Here is a 24,488-nt window from a genome sequence, read left to right as displayed (position 1 = left end):
AAGGAGCAGGCAATAATGTCTTTTGTGACCTAGTCTCAGAAGTCACACACCATCACTTCTGCTGTCTTCTGTTGGTCACACAGCCCTGTCCTGATACAGCGTGTCCTGATAAAAGGGCATGAATACCAAGAGGCAGGGCTCACTGGGGCCCATCTTGGGGGCTGACTACTCCAACAACTGAGGAACTTAATTTTGAATTTTGGTTCGTTTTTGTTTAGATTTAACTAGCCACATGTGGCTAGTGGCTACTGTATTGGACAGCACAGCCCTAGAGCACAGGCAGTAAAGAGAAACATGACTGAACACGTAACACGCTGGCACTGAGTGCCAGGAAGAAGAATAAAGCCAGGGGGTGGGGGTGAGTTGCCGTTTCAGTGGAGAGAGTCAGGGGAGGGCTGTGAGGAGGTGACATGGGGCAGACTTAAAGGAAGTGAGTCATCTCAATAGTCATTATAATAACAGCTGCCACTTACTGAACGTTCCCCACGAGGTGGGCACCATGCAGAGTGTTTGACGTCGTCCTCTCTCATTAAATCCTCAAACAGTCCAATGAGGTTGTCCCGATTATTAGGCCTGTTCTGCAGTTGAGAAAACTGAGGCCCAGAGAGGCCAAGTTACTTGCCTGGGATCACACAGATGCTAAGTGGCCGACTTGGCTTTCCCACCCAGGTTGTTAACTCACAGCTGTGCTCGTGGCCCCTCTCCTGCTTCGATGGAGAGGGGGGTTCCTGAGAGAGCAAGGGGACAGGTAAGGTGGGGCCTCATCAGGACGGCCTTAAACCTCAGGCTGAGAGTTTCCTGTCTCACCCCTGGTCCGTCTCCATGGCCAGAATCCACTCCAGGCCCCTGGATGATGCTCCTTGGGTTAGTGATGAAATATCTCAAACAAGACCTCTGGACCAGCCAGGGGAGACGGAGGAGATCAGCTTTGGGGAGAAACCGGCCCCACTCTCATCAGAGTTCCTTTCTTAAGTCCCTGAGTCTCTCAGATGAAGACAACAGGCACCCAAGGGCGGCTGTGTCAACCGGCCGTCCAGAGCTGTTTCGGGGAGGTGGTAGTTATGCTCCACGCCACCCAGGGGAGCCTGCCTTCCTCCCCTTTCATCTCAGCCTCCTCCACGCAGACTCCTGGAGTCCGTCCCCCGAACAGAAGACGAGCACTGGTTCTGGAGGAGAGTGCAGTCAGTGTAGGGCAGCAGCTGCTGATGCCCCAAATAACCCAAACCCTTTCCCCAACCCTCCAGGCCAGCCCTGACCTCCGCCCGGAAGAAACAAGTTCCCAGGAAGCAGACAACCTCCAAGATTCTGGTGCGGAACATCCCCTTCCAGGCTGACAGCCGGGAGATCCGAGAGCTCTTCAGGTAAGAAGCGCCGGTTCAGTCCAAGGGACTGTGGCTGGGGAGCCTGCCGGAGCCTTGGGGAAGGCCAGCACAGTGGTCTTCCAAGGGTCATCTTTGCTGCCTTTGATTTATCTCCCCTAATCTCAGACACTGCTCTCCAGAGCGCTGTGGGCAAACAAGTCGGAACAGCCAGGCCTCTTCCTCTGGAGGCAGGACAAGAAAGGGCAGTCAGTCTTCTCTGTCCCCATCGGTAACCTGTGGGAGGGCAGTAGCCCAGGTGGCTGAAGCCCACTCTACCCATGATCTGTCTGAAATTTCTACCCCTCAAGTCACTCCTTTGGTTTAAGCCAGTGATTCTCTACCTTGGCAACACATTCGAATCACCTGGCGACTTTGATAAACATACCTTTGCTCAGGCTCCGCCCCCCGAGAATTGGATTCTGTTGGTCAGAGGTGGGGCCCAGACATTGGTATTTTGATCAGAGCTCCCCAGGGGAGTCTTATGTCCAGCCAGGTTTGGGGACCACTGTCTACATTGCTGTCTCTGGAGAGCCCTTTTTGAAATGAGGGCGAATCAAATAATGCAGTCCATCAGCAGCTGCTAGCACAGGGGTCAAAAACTCAGAGATGTCTCGGGCCAGGCAGGTAATGGGGCCTGGAAGAGTGGGCTGGGTGGGGCCTGCCGAGCTGGAGGGCCCACCGTGACACTGCAGGAACGCAGGTGTAAGAGGACCAGCTCTCCCACGTTTTGAAAGAGACACTGGCAGTCTGGATTCTTAGAGGGAGTAAGTTAGCAACTAATTCACTTTCTGAATACAAACACTGTATGGGACAAAGTCTGCCTGTGAGCCAAAGATGGCCCAAGGGCCACCAGTGCGTGGAGTTTGGTTTCTCGGGTTAATTAGGTATCTCCCAGCACCAGGCCCTGGAGGGAACGTCCTTATGAGAGGGCGTACAGGGAAGATGGTTGAAGCTGACCACTCCCCAGGGTGTGCTGGGTCGGGCAGAGAAAGGCCGTCTAGCCCTCAGAATGTAACAGAAGGTGACATTAGCCCCAACCACGCGGATCATGGGGGCCTGGCTACGATCTAAGAGTGCCCTGGGAACCTCCAGCTTCCTGGCCTGCACATGGGTAAACATTCAGGATTCTACAGACTAGGCCTCGTTCATTCAACCTGTGTTTGTCCGCTTCTGGCCTGAAGATCGGGAGAGCTAAGTCCCAATTAGAATTACCAACTAGCATCTTGCAAGGTCAACTGTGGATGCAAAATATATGTCCTATATTTTGGAGACTGGAGAAATGTATCTTTGTGTGAAATCTACCCTCTTTGTACTCACTTGGTGGTTTCAAGAATGGAGAGCCATCTGGGGAATTTGCTTCAGAAGTCGCTGTCTGTCTCCCCTCTGTCCTAATCATACAGTGTGCAGTTCATTAACGGATGTGGTTAGCCGGCTGCTGATGCAAAGACGTAGACCCTGTCGGTTTCTGAGTACAGGGGTCTTAACTATGATCCCTGGTCCCCTGCATGGCAGGAGCAGCCTGGCGGGATATTTTCCATTCCCCTGCCCCCGGGAGACAGTCCAGAGGAGTGCATGAGTGAGGTTGTCCTTACAAGAAGGTATGGATCCTTAGCCTCGCCCGTCTGCTGGTTTTAACATGCTTCTGCTTTTTAAAAAGAGTCCAATTTAGGAACTGCCAGATCAAAACGGGATTGCTGCAAACAGCGTGTTGATCAGGAAATAGCATCCCGCCGGACGACAGTTTCACTTGCTTCCGCAGTCTGTGTAGGGTGACAGCCAGGGAAACAAAAGACCTCAGCAGGAAGGGGAAAGCGCGTCGTTTGATCTGTGTTTTATATTTCTTTCGAGAAGACGGGGAATTAGTGTCCCCTGAACATAGTTATGTGCGGTGTCTCTTCTCCCTGTTGTTGTTCTGATGGGCGTTCTCATCACCCCTGGGGACGGAAAGCCTTCTCCTCGGGCTCACCTGGCTTTGTGCTCCTCGGCTGGGGGTCGAGGCAGTTCCGAGGGGCGGGCAGCAGGGGTCGCTGTGAGCCTTCTCGGAGACGGCGCTTGTCCGGGAAAGCGGAGACCCGATTTCAGACAAAGCCAGTGGCCGGCAAAAGTCAGAGCCAGGGGAAGATTTCAGGGTTTAGGGGAAACAGTCTGGTCCATTTTGCCAGGCAGGTTTTGCAGGCTTGTCCTACCAGGTGTAATCAGAACCACAGCTCCCTCTTATGGGGCTCGGCACTGCGCACCTCCCCAGGTGGCATCTTCCGCTTTAAGCCACACAGCAGCCCCGTGGAGGAGAGATGCTGTTGTCCCTTTTAGCACCCGGAGGGAAACTGGAGACCTGGGGAGATGAAGCATCCTGCCCAGGACCACACAGCTGAGCCAGGATTGAGGCTTCAGTGGTCTGACGGAGCCATGGGCTGGGAACCACTCCTCTCTGCAGCCTGCTGTCCTTCTCTGGGGTCTAGAAGGAGCTGTTGTGCCCCGGATTGTTTCAGTGGAACCGCTGTCCCACGAGAGCATGGAGTGTGTCGTTGCTTCCAGACTCTGTGCTGGGCGCCAGGCGTGTAGCCGTTCCAGGAGAGACACAGGCTCCTCTCTCAAGGAGTTCACTGTGGGTGGAGGGCCAGGGAGGAAAGCGACAGTGACAGTCGCACAGTGACACGCCCAGCCTGTGCAGGTGTGAGTGCAGGGCTGTGGGAGAGCACTGCCAGGTTCTCAAGACTGCCTGCTGGGGGGCAGCAGCCTGCCCACCCTCTCCAGCCTCCGGGGGGCCCTGCATGTGAACTGGGGCAGCAGCATCCCAGCCAAGTCAGCGTCTCCTGGGTCTCCCCTGGAGGCCACCAGCCTTCCAGTAGGGCCTCACTGCACCGCACTCCAGCCCCTCCATCCCAGCCTGCACCTTTCTGCAGGATCGTCACCTGGGACAATCCGGGGCTCACCCTTTAGGAAAGTCAGAGAGTAGACACAGCCGTGGGTTAGGAGCCAGCGCTTCTCCTCTCTGCACCCGCTTCTGGGCCTCAGTTTCCCCTCGCATAAAGTAACAGAGTCATTCTAACGATACGTATGCTGTGATCTAGATGGTGATGTAGTAATGAACGTTACCGTTTACCGTTAAGTATAGTTTTCAAGCCCAACCTCTGTGCCGGGCACTGTAGCTGAAGGGCTTTTCGTTATTAGAGATCTGTTTATCGAAACACCCCTGTGGAGGAGTTACCATCGTCTCCATTTTCCAGTGAACACACCAGCTCCGGAGCCCACATTCCTCCCACCGGGTCCTCAGAGGGCTGGGGCTAGCACCCAGCTCCCTCACCTGTGGCTGCTTCCAGGGCTGTTAAAAGGATTAAATGAGATTCTGCCTGTGAAGTCCTTAGTACAAGGCCTGTATGGAGTAGGTAGTTAATAAAGGTGAGCTGTGGTTATTATTAAACAGCACAAAACCAGTGCGTCAGGCTTTGAACCCAGGGTAGGCCTGACTCTAGACAGAGCCTCTGTCTTTAACAGCAGTGCTGAGTCTTGCAAGTTTTCTGCGGCATTTTCTTATTTTTTTTCCTCCTTTCCCGAAGTATCTCCCTCCCTCCCCGCCCTCCCGCACTGTAACCCTCTCCCCTCCAGCTAGGTTCTGGGGCAGAGAGTCGTAAGGAATGGGAGACACAGGCTGAGCTGGTCCCCCCCACCCCTGAAAGGAAACATGGAGGGCAGACGGGGGGGACAGACTGTGCACGTGTGTGCATGCGTGCAAGGAGCACACGCCTCACCCCACGACCAGAGCAAGGGTGGAAGCGGCCCTCGGCTCGCCCAGCAGGGCCCACGGTCTTAAGTCAGCATCCACTCCAGAGGAAGAAAGGCGAAGACCAGGCGTCCCCCTCCCATCTGGGTTTGCTCTGGGGTAGGTGTGTGTGCACGTGTGTGCATGTTTTGCTATGATTTTTTTATTCTTTCCCCCCCTCCATCAGAAAACCTGGATTTGAAAGTCCGCAGCGCAGGGGGTGGTTCAGAGAACAGCCCCACAGATCCCTCGAGAGGGCCTCCATCTGTACCCTCCACTGAAGCTTCTGCATTCAGGGCCACCCATCCTGATGCACAAGCACGTGTGTGCAGAGCCAAAGCGTTTGATGGACGGGTCTCGTTCCCACCTGTATTTCAAGTGATGGCCCTGAGATAGCCAAAAACCCTTGGGGACGAGATGGCTAATGCTCCCGGGCACTTAGGCAGTGTCCGGCACTGGGCTGACCACACCCCCAGCGATCGTGGTATGGGTGCGTCTTCACAGCCGCCCAGCCTGGTGGAACTGCTGAGTGCCCATTCTCTGGATGAGGAAACCGGGGCGCAGAGAGGCAAAGGGGCTGATTGTAGGAGGACCCGCAGCTCGCCCGTGTCTCTTGTGCTCAGTGGGCAGCCTTGGTCTGAGCTGCCTGGCTTCTGGAAGGCAGTGATCTTCCTGGAAGGGGTTTTGCGCACAGGGCTGGCCTCGTGAGCGTGTGACTGTGAAGCGACACGAGGCCCCGTGCTTGGGTCAATGCTCTGCTGTCACCACATTAAAATTCTTACTTTTTGAACAAGGGGCTCTAAAAATTTTTCGTCTTATACCAGGCCCTGCAAATTACGTAGCCGGTCCTGCCTGCAGAGCAACGGCGGCTTGGAGCCAGTGTAACCTGGCAGTCGGCCAGCCTCAGTTCCCTCACCTGCGGGGTGGGACTGAAGGTCCTGCCCACTTTCCTCCCTCCCCGGGCAGGGAGAGGCTCAGTACCAGAACGGATGCACATACCGACGGGAGGGGGCGCGTTCTACAGAAGCCTGTGTGTTGTCACCATGCTCATCCCTGAGGACCTCTGTGGGTCATTGCCGAGGAGCACATTTCAGACAGACCCGCCCCTCTGAGGACGATGTCAGAGCCTCAGACAGTCCTCGAGTCTGGGCGAGGCAGAGGGATGGTGAAGAGTGGGCGCTGGCAGTGGACTGCATGGGTTCCAGACGGTTCCCTTCTTTCCTCGGCTGTGTCGCTTCACTTCTCTGAGCCTCGGTTTTCCTCATCTGTGAAATGGGGATAATAAGAACCTGCCTCACAGCTGGGCGATGACGAAGAGTCAGTGTGTGTGAGACCCCCAGCACGGTGCCCAGCCCACGGAGGCCCAGCGAGCGTAGCTGTTAGTGCTGTTCCTTTAGGTGGTCGGCTTCCTCGAGAGCCTGAATTACTGCTGTGTAAAGTGAGGCCTCAGCTCACTCTCAACCCCATCTGGGGCAGCTTAGTGTGTCCTGTGCTCCCACAACCTCGTTACCGTCCCACCCAGCCCGTCTCACAGCCACCCTGGAGGACCGTCCATGTGGTTGTTTAGAGCACCTCACCTCCACCCCCAGACTACGGTCTGGGACACTCTGTCTGGTTCGCTGTGTCCACAGGCCCCTGGTCCAGAGTGGGTGCTCGGTAAATGTTTGCTAAGCACGTAGATCCACTGTGCAAAGCCTTCCTGCGTGGAATCCTGATAAAGACGGGCCATGTGAGGGACAGAGAGGTGAGGGAGTTTGCCCAGGGTCGCACAGCTCTGCAGCGGCACAGCCAGGTCTCTCTCACTCTAGAGCCCCGCCCCCCGGAACTGTCCCCGAGGGTCAGGGTGTCAGTTGAGAGCTGCTGGCAGAAGCGCAGCCTTAGGCAGGCTGGACCAGAGGCTGCACGCTGCAGATGTTCTCCTTTCGTCTGAGCTGCTTTCTTTCTTCTGTTATTTTTTCCTCAGAGGTGTGAACCGCCTGCTGGAGTGTGAATGGGTGAGCTCCCCACAGGGGTCTGGAGGCCTTAATTACACAGCTTGCGGCTCCCGTCCCCGGCGCACCTGTTGTGCCCGCCTCGTGGACAGCGTCCGTCCACCCCGGGCCTCCTCTCTCCATTTCCTCTCGCGGTGACCCTGACCGTGACCGTGGAGGGAGGGCTGAGGACAGCTTGCCTGCCGGGTTCCTCTCGTCCCCCTCGCCCGGGTTGGGGGTCACTGCCCGATTAACCCCGTTGTCAGCAGTGCTTTTCCAAAAGCTGCGAGCCCTGTGATCTGTCACAGAGGCGCAGGCCCACGGGGCCACTTCGTGTTCCCCAGGCTTCTTGGGGAAGAGGCTCTGCGAAAAACAGCCTTGGGCAGCTCCCGAGAGCCAGCCGGGACCGTTGGAGAAGGGGTGTGTGGGGATCGAGCACCTGCAGCCGGGTGCTGCAAGGGCTGGGGTGAGGAGGGCGAGGCTGTGCTCGGGCTGCTCCCACCCCGACAGGGAGGCCCCGGGTGGAGGGCATCTCGTCCGCCTCTCGTCACGCTCATTCATTTTCGTGTACCAGCACGTGTAAAATGTTGACTCTGGCCCTAAATGGGGAAGGTTAGCCCACCCTGGACTGAATTGAACACAGGGCCTATGTGGAGATGAGACGCACCCAAAGGGTGTTTGGTGTTGTCTTCTAGCTTTAATTACACAGCTGAGGCATTTTTTCTTCCCCCTGATAAAGCATGCAAATGTTACAGGTAACGCTCTGCCTCGTTGACCCCGTTGAGGACAAGATGCGAGGCCCCAGCGCAGAGAGTTATGTTCACTCTGCAGCCACTTCCCCACTCTGACCCGTTTTCTTGTCAGGGGTATCTCTGCTGCTTCAACTTTTCTGAGGTTTTTTTGTTTGTTTTGAGACAATTTTTTGAGAGCAGTTTTAGATTGACAACAAAATTGAGAGGAAGATACAGAGATTTCCCACAACCCCCTGCCCCTACACATGCACGGCTTCCTCCCTATCAGCATCCTGCACCAGAGGGGACATTTGCTACAATCGATGAGCCTCCATGGACACGCCATTATCACCAGAGTCCAGAGTTGACATCAGGTTCACTCTTGGCGTTGGACCTTCTGTGGGTTTGGACGAGTGTGTGATGACACGTGTCCATCGTTGCAGTGACATACAGAGTATATTCACTGCCCTGAGGATCATCTGTGCTGCCCCACATCCCTCCCTTCGCCTTTGCTGAGGTTTTAAGGGATGGAATGAATGCGTTCATTCATTCATTCATTCATTCATTCATTATACACAGCTTGAGCACCAGTCCTTGTATGTAGGGCCCACCCCAGTGCCGTATGACCTCACCTTTTCCTTGATCACATCTGCAAAGACCCTATTTCCAAGTAAGATGTAGGTTCCGGCAGACATGAATTTGGGGACACTGTTTGCCCAGTACAGGTGTCTCAGTACAGGTCAGGGAAGGCTCCCCTGAGGAAGGGACGTCCGAGTGGGGCCCTGAGGGGATGAAGGAGTGAGCCGCTTGCAGATCTGGGGACGGCAGGTGCCAGGCCCCAGGTGGGAATGAGCTTGGCCTGCAGGGGAACGGGCAGTGTGGCTGGGGCAGGGGGGCGGGCACAGAGGGACGGTGCTCAGATGAGATGGGTGGACAGGGGCCCGATCTTGTGGGCCGTGATGAGGGCTTTGGATGTTGTTTAAACTTTTTGTTGACGTGTAAGTTAATTACAGAAAAGCACACAGATCCTAAGTGTAGAGCTCGAGTGGTCAGAAATCCGGCAGGCCTGTGTAACCAGCGCCCAGCTCGAGCAGCAGCACTGCCCCTGCCCAGCGCCCGTTAGTCACTGCCCCCACTCCCTGCCCACCAGTCTCCTGACTCCCCAAAGCATGTGTTTGCGCTGCCTGTTTTTGTACGTTATGTAAATGGAATTAATGTATATACCTTGGGTGTCTGGCCTGTTTGCTCAGTAATTTTTTTGTGAGATTCATCTGTGTTGTTATGTTGTAATTATAACTTGTTCGTTCTCGTTGCCATATGGTGTTCCATCGTCTAACTATGTGGCGATACACTTAAGCATTTTACTGATGAGCATTTGGGTAGTTGGCAGCTCTGTGGCTGTTTCGAATAATGAACGCTCCTGTGAAGGTTCTTGTGCATGTCTCGGTGCCCATGTGCGTGCGTTTCTGTAGGGTGTACCTTTGGGGGTAGAATTGCTGGGTCATGGGGGTGCCTGTTTCAGCTTTGGTAAATATTGCCAAACAGGCTTCCAGAGTAGCCGTACCCATTGGCACTTTCGCCATCAGTTTGAGTGTTCCGGGTGCCCCTCGTCCTTGCCAACACTTGGTATTGTCTGTCTTTCTCTTTAGCCATTCTGGTGGGTATATAACGGCATCGTCACATTGTGGCTTTAATTTGTGCTTCCCTGATGGCTAAGGAAACCAAATGATTTTTTCATATGTTTATGAGCGTTTGGATATACTCTTGTGGAATGCCTATTCAAGTCTTTTGCCTTTACTTTGTGTATAGTTTTATATATTCTGGGTTTAAGTCCTTTGGTGGATATTTGATTGCAGTCCCTCCCTCTCCTATTTTGTGAGTAGCTTACTGGTGTCTTTTGATGAACAGAGGCTCTTAATTTTAATATTGCTCATTTGTCATTTTCTCCTTCATGGTTAGAACTCTTTGTGTCCTGTTTAGGAGATCTTTGCCTCCTCCGAGCTCATGAAGCTGGTCTCCTGTTTTCCTTTAAAAGCCTTGACCTTTCCCGTTTAGGGATGGAGTCCATCTGGGATTGATTTCTGTGTGTGGTGTGAGGTAGAGATTAAGGGACATTTTTCCCCACTTGGGTGTTCAGTTGGTCCCGCATCATTTATTGCAAAGACCGTTCTTTGCCCTCTGCTCTGCAATCTTGATTTTATCACAAATCCGGGGACTGGGTGTGAGGGTCCCACTTCTGGACTTTAATCTGTGCAGCAGGTCTATGCGTCTACGCCGTGCCAATAGGCACGGTCTTAATCACCGCGTTTCGTAATCGCTTGAAGTCTGGAGTCTGTTTTCCAGGATTGCCTGGGCTGTTCTCGGCCCTCTGCACTTCAGGTCTTCATGTTTCACTCTACGGCCGCTGGAGGTTCTGAGCAGAGGGAGTGGTGGGCTCTCACTGATTTGTAAAGGATCTTGTGAGGAGAGGGGTCAGCGGGAGGCGAGGAGTCCCCAGGCCAGCGGTGACTGTGGCCTGGACCAGGTAGGTGTCAGTAGTGGAAGTGGGGTGCCCGGTCGGTGTGGGGATGCACTTGCCGAGTCCTGCTGGTGGCTTCAGTGAGGACTGGGATGCAGATAGGAACCCAGGACGACTCCTGTATTTAGGTCCCAGCAGCCAGCTGGGTGATGTGCCACAGGCGGGGGTGGGGCAGCCCGAGGGAGGCGTCCGTCCCACTCCACACGCCCAGCCTTTCCTCGCCCGTGATGCATCACACGTAACCACGGGCCACAGCAGCAGTGCCAGAGTTGCGCTTCTCAATTGATCTGTCTGTGCGCCTGCATGTGTTGGGGGTCCCGGTGAGCGTTCCTGTCGGGAGCAGCTCTGGTTCAGGGCCGCCCATTAGCTCCGCGGTGTCCTCTGTAGCATCAGCATTGCTGCATCGATATTCCTTGTTGGTGCATTCTCCGCCGGGGGACGGAGGCACTGTGCACCTGACCTCTGGATGCCACACAGCCCTTACCAGAGGGCCCTGCCGGGGCCCGGAGAGCTTCCGTGCTCGTGATTTCACCCTGTCGTCCTTGACGAGCCCGGGGAACTGAAGCTCATGAGGCAGATGGCCACCCAGCCATAAAACCTTGAGCAAGTGACAAAGTCAGAGTCATGCACTCAGTCACTCTCTTTCTGTGCTACCTCTCCCAGTACAAATTCAGGGGTAGATTCGTGCCTTTTTAACCCTTCCGTGTACCCGTCCTGCATGCATCTGTTAAGCCCTTAGGATACGCCCGTCTTCAGCAATAATCCCCTCGGAGATTTTACGTGTCCGCAGTGTTTATCAAGGACAGTCTACAAATACGTAACACGTGCTCGCTGTGAGCTAAACACTGTGCCAGTGACAGAGAGCCCACTCCTGCCCCCAGGATCGCTGCACTCTAAGGAAAAGGTGGGCCCACCTGGAAAGATGATTACACTTACAAGGCCATAACTAAAAAATGCCAAGGAATCAATTCTTCCATTAAGGGAATGCTCCAAAGACAGAAGGTAGGAGTCCTTGCCTCACATCTTTTTATTTGGAAAAAAGATCTGGGGTTCTGAATGGACTCCAGGGTTCCCATTAGCCAGCTCTGGAACACAGCTCAGCAGACTTGCATGATCCGTATCCCAGACGTCCCACCCCCTCTATGGCACGACCGCATCTTGAAGCCAGCTTTTAGTTTGAGGCCCCTTGGTGAGGAGGGAGAGCCACAAACTGACCAGATCTATCAGATGAGAGGGCCGAGGGCTGCCAGCCTATAAGAGGAATGCCCAAGGTGGACTGCAAGGCTAAGACTCATAGCAGGTGTTACCGAGAATCAGATTTCTGCTCTGAGTGAAAACAAGTGAAGACACACACCTGTCAGAAGGGCTAAAATAAAAAAAGTAGGAGTAACACAATGCTGGTGAGGATGCAGAGAAACTGGATTACTCACACATTGCTGGTAGGAGTGTGAAACGGGACAGCCACTCTGGAAAAGAGTATGGGCGGTTTCTTACACACGAAACACGCGCTTACCGTATGACCCAGCACTGCAACTTCGGCTTCTACACCAGAGAAACGGAAACTTATGTTCATACGACAACCTGTACACACGGCCGTCAGCTAATGAGTGGATAAACAAGATGTGGTCCATCCTACAATGGGATGTTATTCTGCCATAGACAGGAATGAAGCACTGACACACGCTGCGCCGTGGATGACCCTCGGAAACATGATGCTGAGTGGAAGAAGACAGTCACACAAGGCCACATGCTATATGATTTCATTTGTATGAAATGTCCAGAATAGGCAAATGTAGGGAGAATGAAAGTAGATTAGTGGTTGCCTAGGGCTGGGGAAGGGGGTTGGAGGTGATAGCTGAAGGATGCAGTGTTACTTTTTAAGCTGATGAAAAGTTTCTAAAATTGACTGTGGTGTTGGTTACACAACTCAGTGAATACACTAAAAACCATTGACTTGTACACTTTATTTATTTATTTATTTTTTGTGTGTGTGAGGAAGATCGGCCCTGAGCTAACATCCATGCCAATCCTCCTCTTTTTGCTGAGGAAGACTGGCCCTGGGCTAACATCCGTGCCCATCTTCCTCCACTTTATGTGGGACGCCGCCACAGCATGGCTTGACAAGTGGTGCGTCGGTGCGCGCCCAGGATCCGAACCGGCGAACCCCGGGCCGCCACAGCAGGACGTGCGCACTTAACCGCTTGCGCCACTGGGCCGGCCCCTGACTTGTACACTTTAAATAAGTGAATTATATAGTATGCGAGTTACAGTCACTAAAGCTGTTACCAAAAAAAGAAAGAAAGAAAGGGAAAGAAGGAAACCTGTACACAAACGTTCACAGCAGCTTTATTCTTAATAGCCAGGGACTGGAAACAACTCTGGTGACCTTTAGTGGGCGAATGGTTAAATGAACCCTGGTACGTCCATACCACGGAATACTCCTCAGCAATAGAAAGGAATGAACTGTTGATACAGACAACAACCTGGGTGAATCTTTAGAGAATTATGCTGAGTGGAAAAAGCTAATCCTAAAAGGTTACCTACCACTTGAGTCCATTTATATAACATTCTTAAAATGACACAGTTATAGAGATGGAGAGCAGATGAGTGGTTGCTGGGGATCGGGGAGGCTAGGAGGGAGGGAGATGTGGCTATAAAAGAGTAGCCTGGGGGCCAGCCCATTGGCATAGTGGTTAAGTTCGCATGCTCCATTTCCGTGGCCCTGGGTTGACAGATTCGGATCCCTGGAGCGGACCTATGCACCGTGCCGCCATGCTGTGGTGACGTCCCACATACAAAATAGAGGAAGATGGGCATAGATGTTAGCCCAGGGCCAGTCTTCCTCAGCAAAACAAAAAGCTTAGCCCTGGGGGATCCTTGTGATGTAACCCTTCTGTTCCGTCAGTGGTTGACTGTGGTGGTCACACAAATCTACACGTGATAAAATTGCATAGGACTAAACACACACAGTTGTACAAACGAGTGCATGTAAAACGGGTGAAATCTGAATAAGGTGAGTGGTTGTCAATGTCCATTTCCTGGTTGTGATAGTGTACTGTAGTTTTGCAAGATGTTACCATGGGGGCAACTGGGTGAAGGGTATATGGGATTTCTCTGATTATTATTTACAACTGCATGTGAGTCTCAAAATTATCTCAAAATAAAAAGTTTTTTAAAAAGGAATATCCCAGCGCCAGCCCGGTGGTGCAGCAGTTAAGTGCGTGGGCTCTGCTGCGGCAGCCCGAGGGTTTGCAGGTTCGGATCCCGGGTGCACACCAACACACCGCTTATCAAGCCATGCTGTGGCGGCGTCCCATATAAAGTAGAGGAAAGTGGGCACGGATGTTAGCCCAGGGCCAGTCTTCCTCAGCAAATAAGAGGAGGATTGGCATCATATGTTAGCTCAGGGCTGATCTTCCTCACAAAAAAAAAAAAGGACCATCCCAATCCATAAAGGATTAGAAAGGGCCGCTCCCTGCGGTGGTGAGTTGCCCATTATGGGGGTAAGCAAGTGAAGGCCAAGGTGACTGTTTGTTGAGCATGCTGTAAGAGGGGCTTCTGATGGAGTGAGAGGCCAGGCTCACTCCCCTCAAGACTCTGCCACCCAGAGGTGTGTCAGCAGTAGAGTCTGTGGCGTCCAAGAAAGAATCTTCTGGGCTTTGGGGTCAGCCGCAGGTGGTCCGATTCTGTGGTCAGAAGGAAGTGAACACTCAGTAGCCACACATTAATAGCAGGGGTGGAGTAGGAGAGAAATTATCCCGACTTTTATATGCTATATAAAGAGTGTATACTCTTTGTTACTTAAATCTAGACTAATTAAACCCAGGGAAGTGAAAAGACTGGCCTAGAAAGTATATTTTATCTCCTAGGGTCTGTTTGTATTTAGTGGGCTCCTGCATGAACCTGGTGCTGTAGAGAAATACTAAGCTTCAGTTCTGCGCCGTGTGAGGAGACCGTGGTTCAGTGTCCCCACACCCTTTTCAGAGAGCTAGGAACTTCCTCGGCCTCTTGTCGACCCGCGTCCGCCCAGACGCTCAGTCCTGCAGGCCGGGCCCGGAGCCACGCTTCTCAGAGTGTGCCTTTCCCCATGGAAGGTCCCGGGACACAACCCCGAGGGCTTGGGTGGGGACGTGCACACGTGACGCTTTCCTCATTCGAGAGGCCTGCTTTGCAGAAAGTCTGTTCCGGACCCTTTTAATCCTCCTGCTCTCTGCCTACAAACACGTCCACCAGGGGAAGGTCAGAGGCTGTGTAAGTTACTGCCGCTCAAACCTGGACGAGGCCGCGCTTGCTCAGGTATGATCCTCGGGCTACCCGAGTTCTCCTTCCTCCTGCTGTCCTTGTTCCTCTGTCGTCAGGAGTTGGCCGGCAGCCTGGAAGGAAGCCAGTGTGATTTTCCGAGTGAGAAGAACACCAGCCAGGGACTCAGGAGCCCTGAATCCTGGCCCAGGCCTGCCTTGCACCCTTTCTGTGACCTTGGGCAGACGCATGCCCTCTCTGAGCCTCCGTGTGTTGAATGAATCAGTGACAGGGTTGGGCGAGGCCGGGGCGGATAGCTTCCTGCCTGGAAGCCAACACAAACCGGTTGGTCACGCTGCCTGGAATCCTGTGTTGGAGGACCATGAGGCTGCCTGGGCTCCCAGGGCAATGGTGTAGTAATTGATTAGTGATGTCTGCCACGGGTGTGGGGGCAGCATGTGCGGGAAGGAGCAGCTGCCGGCGTTCGCCTAAGAGCATGGTGTTTATCCCACATCGTCCAAGCTTTTCCGTTTCCATCTGCCAGACTGGCTGGTGGAGCAGGCTCAAAGCAGGGCCCGTGTGGAAGCCCACTCAGTTTTCCTTTTTAAAGAAGTGATAAACAACTCTGAGAGTCGAGGAGGGTTTTTTGTTGGTGCTTGCTTCCTTTGCGATTCTGTAGGTTTGGTCTTCCGTTGCAGCCGACGTTTTCTTTCGCTCCGTGCCTGGACTGATTCCAGAGAGGGTGACAGAGGCCCAGACAGTAGGACGGGTCGCCTGGGGAGAACATGCAGGTCCCCGGGGGTAGGGTGGCATCGTGCGCCCTGATTCCCCCCCTACAGACGGAAGCCGTGCTCACCTTGCCTCCACACCTCCTCTCTCCCCATTCAGGGCCCTTCAGTTACAGGGTCTCTGCGCTTTGTCTGGGCCTGTCGGGAGGCCGCCGGTCAGCTCATTGTCACAGCTGATAATCGTGCTCTGTCTCTGGCGTCCTGGGTGCTGAAAGGCGGCCGGGAGCCCAGGACATCTCCGGGGGGGCTTCTGAGCAGGAGCAGCTCTGTCTCCTCACAGGTCTCGGAGGCTTCCATGGAAAAGGGAGGTCTCTACCCACTCCTTTTTAGTTAAGAAATAGCTCGTTGGTTTAGCAAATATTTACCAAGCATCTCTAATGAGGCGGGGACTGTGCCAGGGGCTGGGTTATGGAAACAAACGTGAACTCCAGGAAGGGAAGGGACTGTCTCGGTTTCGGGGGAAGTGGATACGGAGTTCACTCCATTAAAACCCTTACGGTTGAGGCCAGGTCTTACACGTGGTTTGGTCTGTGACAACTTCTCTAGGACTCAGCGTCCGTCTCTATAGAATGGCAGGGCGAACAGCTGTGTCTGGGTTGCTTGTAAGGACGAGGTCGACGATATTGGTAAGCGCTGGGCCTTTCTCTGGCCCCGGGGTGGCCGTTGTGTCTGGAGCACCTAGAATACACAGGACAGCGCTGAGAGCTGGGTGATGGGCTCTTATTCCAGCCCACTACTATCCAGCTGCCTGCTCTCAGGAGACCTGCCTTATCCTTCCGGTCCTCTGCCAGGATGCTCTAAAGTTCAGGAGCCCAGCTACATGATGGCCTCCAAAAGGGTTTTTTGTTTTTGTCAGGAAGATCAGCCCTGAGCTAACATCTGATGCCAATCCTCCTTTTCTGCTAAGGAAGATTGGCCCTGAGCTAACATCCTGCCCATCTTCCTCTACTTTATATGGGACGCCACCACAGCAGGGCTTGATGAGTGGTGCGTTGGTGCGCGCCCGGGATCTGAACCTGCGAACCCCGGGCTGCCAAAGCGGAGTGCGCGCGCTTAACTGCTTGCGCCACCGGGCCAGCCCCCAAAAGGGTTTTATATTCTAAAGGAACGTGTCATAAAATCATGGCCGTGACAGTGTCTCTCAAACTTGAGTAATGTATAAAGAACCCTTTTAAAGAAGAAGAAACATCTCCTGGCCCTTCCCCCACCGTGAGGATGTAAATATTTTTATTATTGTGTTGCTTAACTATGTACAAATGTAAAACTCAGAATAAGCTGACAACTTATGCTTATGATTCTCTTAGGACTGTAAAACCAAAACACATTTTCAAATTAAATACAAACAAAATTTAAAATCAATAAAATTCAAATTAACAACATTATTTTAGTCTGATGGATGGTGTTGTTTTGCAGAAGCTAAATTCAGAATGTGGGTTCTAATATTAGAGAGATGTAGCCTGGGGTCCAGACCTATAATCAGTTTCAGTCCTTTGACATCAGTATTGCTAACGCAGAGGCCTGTTTGCGTAAGTGAGTGCGTGCAGAGGGGAGTACCGACTTGAAGGCCTTATTCACCCGTTCAGCGTAATCAGACCTCTTGCCTGTCTGCACCTCAGCCGGTCGTCAAATGCCCCTTTTAATGCAGCATCGCTTAGTGGATCTGTAAAGCCATCTTGATCACTTAAAAGTAAAAGTTAGCGTCCTCGTATTACTGAAATTATCATTCAATGGATAACCAGTCAGTTTTAGAACTGAGAACAGAAAAGTGTTTCATTGTTTAAAATTATCCTACAAAAATAGCTAATCCTCCCCACACCTCTGCCCTGCCCTCACACACGTGCACACACACATATACCCAGATCTGTCTGGGAGGCAGCAGACCTTATTTTGAGAAACTCGGTTCTATTAAGTAGGCTCTTACCAAAGTACAAATTTCAGGTCTGAGATACTTGTTGGGTCCGCTTGGACCGATAGATCGTTTTCCCTGCCAAGCCCACTTGTGGTTGAAATGCCGCCAGTTTTTATGCAGTTTACACTATTGGAGTCGATCATTTTGCCAGTTGGTCACCAAGGTTAAATGAAGCTTTTGAAGTTCTTTAGCATGTCCTGCCAGTCTGAATTTGCTAGGGAGAGGATGAGGGCAGAGGCCCCATTAAGGTGATCATAGAAGGCAAAGCAAGAGGCTGCTCAGTGAAGGGGCTGTTACAGCTAGAGGCCTTGTGCTGAATATGGCACCAACTGTTAGCTTAACGATTCAGAGCATCAGCGTTGTAGTCCGCAGAAGTGGCACCCTCTAGAATTGTGCAGTGTTCAACCTGTACAACCGAACTGGGCAGCCCTGGGAGTCCATCAGATCAGTGTTCAAATGGTGCTCCTCCATTGCCATCTATCAGACATGGACAGGTCATTTAAATGCCCTGGATCTCACTTTCTACATCTGTACAGTGGGGACCATGGTGCATATTGGTCAGGGTTATTGGAAGGATTCAATGAGGTAGCGAAAGTAAAGTGGTTAGCCCAGTGCCATGGTTCCCATATTGTGCACTGAGGCATCTTGGGGTGCCTCAGTGAACCCACAGGTGCACTGTGGATATTTTAGATTTTCAAGAAAAACACAGGGGCTGGCTCAGTGGCATAGTGGTTAAGTTCACAGACTCTGCCTCGGCGGCCCGGGGTTCACAGGTTCGGATCCCAGACATGGACATGCGCACCGCTCATCAAGCCATGCTGTGGCAGACGTCCCACATACAAAACAGAGGAAGACGGGCACAGATGTTAGCTCAGTGCCAATCTTCCTCAGCAAAAAAAAAAAAAAAAAGCAGAACACAGCAACATCTATCAGAGATGGTGCCAACTACCATCGTTGTTTACACCTATTAACAGCTTAGTCTATTAAGTTGTTATAGCCGAACGGTTAGGTATTTCTTTTGGCCTAGAAATGCCATGATAAAACTACAGAGACACCAAGGGCACCATGCATGAACCAGCAAAGTCTGGAAGCTGTGGCCTGGTGTTTGGTGCAGATCAGCGCTCAATAAATAGTAGAGGTTGTTTTATAATAAAATAACCGGGAAGGCTGTGCCGGCCTCAAGGTCCCATTTGTTTCCACTCTGCGTACATTTCACTCTGGGGCCTGGGGTTGGGATCAGGGTTACCACGCCGTTTCTCCTGCCTCCCTGGCTTCACCTCTGTTCACTTGTAAAATGCATTTCAGAGATGGATTTCACGGCTCAGATTTTGGAAAACCCCCAGGCCACCTGCAGACATCTCATAGGGGTGTCACCAAGCTTCCAAAACATAAAAGTCCTAGAAGAAAATTAATTCACTTGACTGTCCGTGCCTTGCAGTGTTCCTGGCAAGGGCCAGCGCCCGCGGTCTGGACCCGGTGTCGGGGCTGTGGCTTCTCCGCGTCAAGGGGCAGATGCTGGTGGCTCGGCCTGATTTCTGCCGAGGATGGCCTTGTCCGCCCTAAGCCTTGGAAGTGTACGCGGCCCCCAGCCGAGAGGTCCCTCCGGGCTCTTGGGAGCATCATATGTGATGGGGCTGCTGCACCGGGAGGAGGCGCCGGGTTCTCCCTGCTCCCTGCACTGGGGCAAGCAAACAGAGCATGTTCCAGGGAAGATGTGCGCAGCAGGGCCCAGGGAGTTTCAGTTTGCTTTGATTCGGTTTGTTTTGATTTCCCTCCTCCTTCCAGCCACTCTGGCCATCTGGTGGATGGGGGTACTCGTTAGCCTGCACATGGTAGATTAAACTAGGTAAGAATGCCAATACATGGTCATCTTTGACTGGCAAAAACAGCGCTTTCACTTAGTTCACCCGAGTAGTAATTGTTCACCCTTTATTGCACCCCTCCCGTCCAACCAGAGCTCGCGCACGCGTGCTCTCCAGGGCTCTTGTGCTCTCTCTCTATATATATATATGTATATCTGTTTCTTCCTCTTTTTAAAAAAAATTAATCGCACAACTCAAACAAGAATATGTTTTCCTTGTGGAAGGAAAGCTTGAAGTCCAAAATCCCGTTTCGTCGACGGCCACCCCGAGTCGGTGCCACCCTCCTCCTCAGAGAAACTCATGTTGTCCGTTTGGTAACTCTCGTTCTAGATGTTTTCACTGTGCATTTCGTGCGTTTGTAAACCTGTAGGCAACATATGCGATTGTCTTGGGTCCATTTAGACAAACAGGGTGCCGTGTTTTATGTATTATCAGGCTTTTTGCCCTCCTCTGAAATGTTTCTTGGGGATCTTTCTGCTTTAGTCCGTATAGCTCTACCTGGCTCTTCTTAATGCCCTACGATATCTCTTCACTCTGAGGGAGTCTTGGCCCATTTTGCAGATGAGGAAGATGGAGTTCAGGGTGGGGACAGTCACAGCTGGGAGCTGGCAGAGCCGCTTCTGACTCCCACCCAGGCTGAGTTTTCTCCCCGCAGCCGGCCTTCCCGTTCCCGAGGCTCCAGCAGCCTGCCCGTCGTCCTTCACAGACTGGTGTGTGTGAAGAACTCCCTCGAACCCAGCCAAGTCGAGGCTGCAGCTTCCTGGCAGACCCGCCATTCGGGTTAACGGACAGGTACCATCGATACCATGGATGACCAGTTTCCAAGGAATTAGAATGGAATACAACATACTTAACACTGGAACTCGGGTGGAGTGTAAGGGAACCTTGGACGATCTGGAAGCCGATTCAGGGCCTGCAGGGCCCCGGGTCACCATACGAGTGTCAGTTCTCACTGCGCTCTGGGTGGGGGCCTTGTTAATGACCTTGCTGGCTGCTGGCCTAAGCGGCTCTCACCGTGTGCCGCGTGCCCTGCTGAGGGCCTGGTCCTCTGGCCAGAAGAGCAGGCTTGGAGAAGGGACAGCCCTTGTCCAGTAGTGGAAAGCTCGGGGACATCTGTGGGGGTGGCTGTCCCAGCTGCGGCTTTAACCTCGTCCCACCAGGCGTGGCCCGCCCGAGCCTGCGTTGCAGTCTGACAGCACTGGCTCCGTGTCCTGGCCCAGACCTGCCCTCGTGGAAGGAGTAGGTATTTCTTCCCTTTCCAGGAAAATGAAGCTCTGAGAGCTGAAGGAACTTAAAGGTGCCAGCAGCTTGCCTAGGAACCTGTAAGGGTTCTCTGTATTTCTTTCTTTATTTGCAAGTAGTTTCCTCACATACTTCCAGGAGGATAAAGACCTCAATTCAATTGGTGCCAAAATTTAGGAAAAATGTCAGTTGGAAGAAAATGATATTACAACTCCCAGACTGAGGAGTACCTTAGTAAAGGGGCATTCAACTTAAGTCTGAGCTCCCTAGCAACGAAAGCAGGAAGGGGGAAAAGCACCAGTTCCTGCTTTCTTAATCTGCCACCCATCCCTCTACAGAGATACTGCTCCCGTGGAGGGTTCCCAGGGGGCTGGCAGGCTGAGTTAAACCTGCAGTTCTCAAGCTAGAGAGAGCGTAGTCTGTCTGCTTTCTAGCACCTAAAACCACAAGATTAAGAGGTCATCGTCCTGCAGCATGTTTTACTCAGTAATATAGACAAAAATTATATATTTTTTTGTTTTTGCACAAATACGGCCCAGTTGTGGAATAAAATGTGAAGTTTACGTGAAATGTTAAAATAAGCACTAGACAACTTTGTTACACTCCCTGAGTCTTTGAAAGTGGGTATTTATTCTCATCTGCCATTTGGGATATGGTGCATTGCTGGGAAGTTTTGAGAAGTCTTGACTTAAGTCACAGGGGATGGGGGAAAGAAGATGGTGCCAGGTCGGGAGAAGGTAGACGGCCCAGTGCCAGTCGTCAGTGCCAAGCTTTTCCTACCGTGCTGGCCCACGCTGGGAGTTTGTAGTGTGTGCCAAGAGCAGCGCCGTCCTACGGAACTTTCTTTCTTTCTTTTTTTTTTTTTAAATAAATATTTATTTATTTGCTGTATGTCCCTTGGCAATTTTCAGAGACTTTATTTATTTATTTTTTTTGTGAGGAAGATCGGCCCTGAACTAACATCTGCCAATCCTCCTCTTTTTTTGCTGAGGAAGATTGGCCCTGGGCTAACATCCGTGCCCATCTTCCTCTACTTTATATGGGATGCCGCCACAGCATGGCCTGACAGGCGGTGCGTCGGTGCGCGCCCGGGATCCGAGCTGGTGAACCCCGGGCCGCCGCAATGGAGCGCGAGCACCTAACCGCTTGTGCCACCGGGCCGGCCCCTGGAACTTTCTGCGACAATGGAAATATGTCCAGTGTATTGGCCATCAACCCCACGTGGCCATTGGGCACTTGAAACGTGACTTGTGCAACTGAGGAACCAAATTCCAATTTTATTTAATTTAACCTTAAATAGCAAAACAAACGTTTTTCCTTTTAATTTTAAATAGTCACATGTGGCCGTGGCTGCCATATTGGACAGCACAGTATGAAAATGCTCGTACCTTTTGATCTATGTAGTTCTGTTTTTAGAGTTTTATCCTAAAGAAATAATTGGAAATTTTGACAGATATTTTGTATGTGGGGATCTTCCATGAAGGGTTGTTTATGACAGTGAAAAATTGAAACACTGTTAATATTCAACAGTGAGAGAGGATGGTTTGGATAAATTATGTGTGAAATGCCAGAAAGACATCAACAGTCTTTACAAAGAACGTTGCTGAGAGGGGAAATGCTTTTGATCCAGCAATTACGTGAAGGAAGCAAGAATCAAAATAGGAAAGAGTGTGATCTCCCAGCAGACACACATAGAAAAAAGACTGGAAGGAAATGCACCAAAATAACAGTCATTGTTGGTGAGTTTATAGGCACTTTTTATTTCCTTCTCTGTATGCCTGTGCATCTGGCAGACTGCCTACACTGAGTGTGGAGATAGCTTAAGATTCAGAAGGAAAAACAGTTCTTCAACATAAGACAGTTCTCCATTGCTCCATCCGAGTTCCCGGGAGGGCGTGCAGGGGGTTCGTGAAATAATCTGGTTCCGACTTAAGACCCAGTTCTCTTGTACTAAACCTTCTGAGCGGCTCTTTGCATTCCGTTGTCCCCGCCTCTGTTCCGTATTGCTCTCTTAACTGCAAAGGCAACCCTTTTAAAAATCTACTGCATTTAACAGAAGCCAGGACAATATTGCTTCAGTGGGTTTGTGCCCAGCACTTTATATAATTTCAAAACCCTTTCATATACAAAACTCTTTTCAATCCTTCTCTGTTATTGGCAAGTCATAGTTTTACTCTTTTAAAATTCTTTCTTCAGGTTAGAAGAGTAACCTCATTCCAGAGATTCTGGGAAATTGAGCAAAATCAAACCGCCCGTGTCCCACTGCGAGATACGGCCCTCCCTTTTACGCGCGCCTTCCGCATCCTCTTTTCCTATGCCTCTGTCGGCGGGGCAGGTATTAATGTCACCGTTTCACAGACGACGAGACAGCGGGTCAGAGAGGTTAAGTGCCTCGCCTGAGGTCTCGGAGCTGGTTAAGTGGCAGAACCGAGGCCCGAGCCTGAGTTCTAGTCCGCGTCCTTTCCTGGCTCTGTAGGTGGGGTTTGACGGAACCCCCAAATAGGCGTCTCGCCTATTGAGGATGCTGAGAGCCTCTTGTCCTTCCCAGTGTAGTGCTTAAAAGCCTTCTATAATAGCTCAGCTCGAAGAGCAAGTTACACCGGCTGATCCTTTCTGTACAGGAGTTTACTATTTAAAGTAGGCCCGAGTGACACAGATGGGTTATTCAGCACGCGCATTGTCACTCGCAAGCGGAATAAGCTAAATGTTTTCCCGACACATGGATGCAGGAATAAAGGCTTTCTGCAGGGAAATGAGTGGAAAGAAAGAGAGTCATGTGGGAGAGGTTTTAATCCAGACAGTGTGATTGCACTTCCCTGGGACAATTAATACTCTGCCCACCTCGAATTTAAATAAAATCCCTTGAACGGCTTGTTCGCAAAAGCTCTTTTTCACCCCAGCCTGAGCCATCACCTCGGCTTCTCTTAATATAGCAGAGCCCAACCCGAAACAGTTAAAAAAGAAAAAATTCAGTGGGTTTTTAAGGGCCTCTAATCCTCCTGGGTGAGCGTGGTATGCGCTCTGGAATTTTCAGAGGCATTCTGTGTCCTCAGGTAAATGAATGTTCCACCCGGAGGATCCCGGCCCCGCCCTGCCCGGTGTTCTCAGCCCCTGCCTGGCCAAGCAGAGAGAGATCCCAGGCAAGGGCCGACCCTGGCGAATGAGAAGGAAGTGTCTGGTCGGCCTGCCTCTCTGCTGCTCTGAGCCCCTCCGTCCTGGGAAACACGGAGCGCTGACAACACACTTTGTGTTCCCTGGGGCTTACCTCTTCTTTTCTAAACTAGTTGTGCTAATCTTGACTTCCCCATGGGAGAAACAGCCCGAGTTTTAGGAGAAGAGTTGGCTCGATGAATAAAAGCACAGCCCAGCAGCCCGGCTGTGGACGACGGGAGGGGCAGGGGATCCGTGTGATGTTTCCTGGGAAGGAGCCCACGGTTCGCTCTGTCTCTGGGGCTCCTGAAGCAGCCTCTGTGGATTGTGGACAGAGAATACCCCCGTGGGCTGCTGCCTCTCAAAGATTCTGTCAGCACATCCAGTTGCATCTGAGAGTGTGTAGCATCCCTTCGGGGGGGATTTTGGACCTGCTCTGAAGTCCTATGGGACCCCTTTAAGAGGAATGGAGTGGGCACATCTTCCATTTCTCGCAGGTTTGGTTTATTTTTTTAACCCATCTCTCCAAGGTGGCCAGAGCTCATCTTCAGCATCCCCGAGCGTTCCCTGCCACGCTCAGAAGCCAGCGGGGTGGGAGGGAATGGCAGCACGTTCCCACTCACGAAGAGTCACTCATTTGTATCTCATTTTCGAGTTATTATCGAGCCGCCAGTTGTGAGAGTATTTTGACAGCAGCTGTCAGCAAGGTGCAAGAGGCTGCCATCGCCTCCGATTGGCTGAAGACGCCCATGGCAGTGTGCTGAATAATATTCAAGCCCACTCCGCCCCCCCGCCAGAAGGGGGACCAGGGAGGACCAGGGAGCCGAGGGAGGGAGAGGGAACAGAAGAGCAGAGGAAGGGAGGACGGCCCGGCCACTCCAGGCCCAGAGCCAGCCTGACTCAGCCCCGTGGCTGCCGGCATCATTAGCATTTTTCCCGCTCCTGCTCGAGAAGGCGG

At 52.1% G+C, this 24,488-nt stretch overlaps 1 protein-coding gene across 4 annotated transcripts in view; it reads left to right on the top strand.

Moving 5' to 3' along the window:
• The window catches only part of RBM19 (RNA binding motif protein 19), a 147,102-nt gene that overhangs the window by 45,810 nt on the left and 76,804 nt on the right, over positions 1–24,488 (top strand). For all 4 annotated transcript variants that reach the window (XM_058531490.1, XM_058531489.1, XM_058531487.1 and 1 more), the window contains exon 21: positions 1,245–1,361. In XM_058531490.1, coding sequence (XP_058387473.1) covers positions 1,245–1,361 — 117 coding nt within the window. The remainder of the gene's footprint in view (positions 1–1,244; positions 1,362–24,488) is intronic.

Source organism: Diceros bicornis, chromosome 35 (genome assembly GCF_020826845.1).
Source record: "Diceros bicornis minor isolate mBicDic1 chromosome 35, mDicBic1.mat.cur, whole genome shotgun sequence".
In the NCBI taxonomy this organism is placed as follows: domain Eukaryota; kingdom Metazoa; phylum Chordata; class Mammalia; order Perissodactyla; family Rhinocerotidae; genus Diceros; species Diceros bicornis.
Note: the sequence above shows the minus strand (reverse complement) of the source record. Positions and strands in the feature narration are given on the sequence as shown.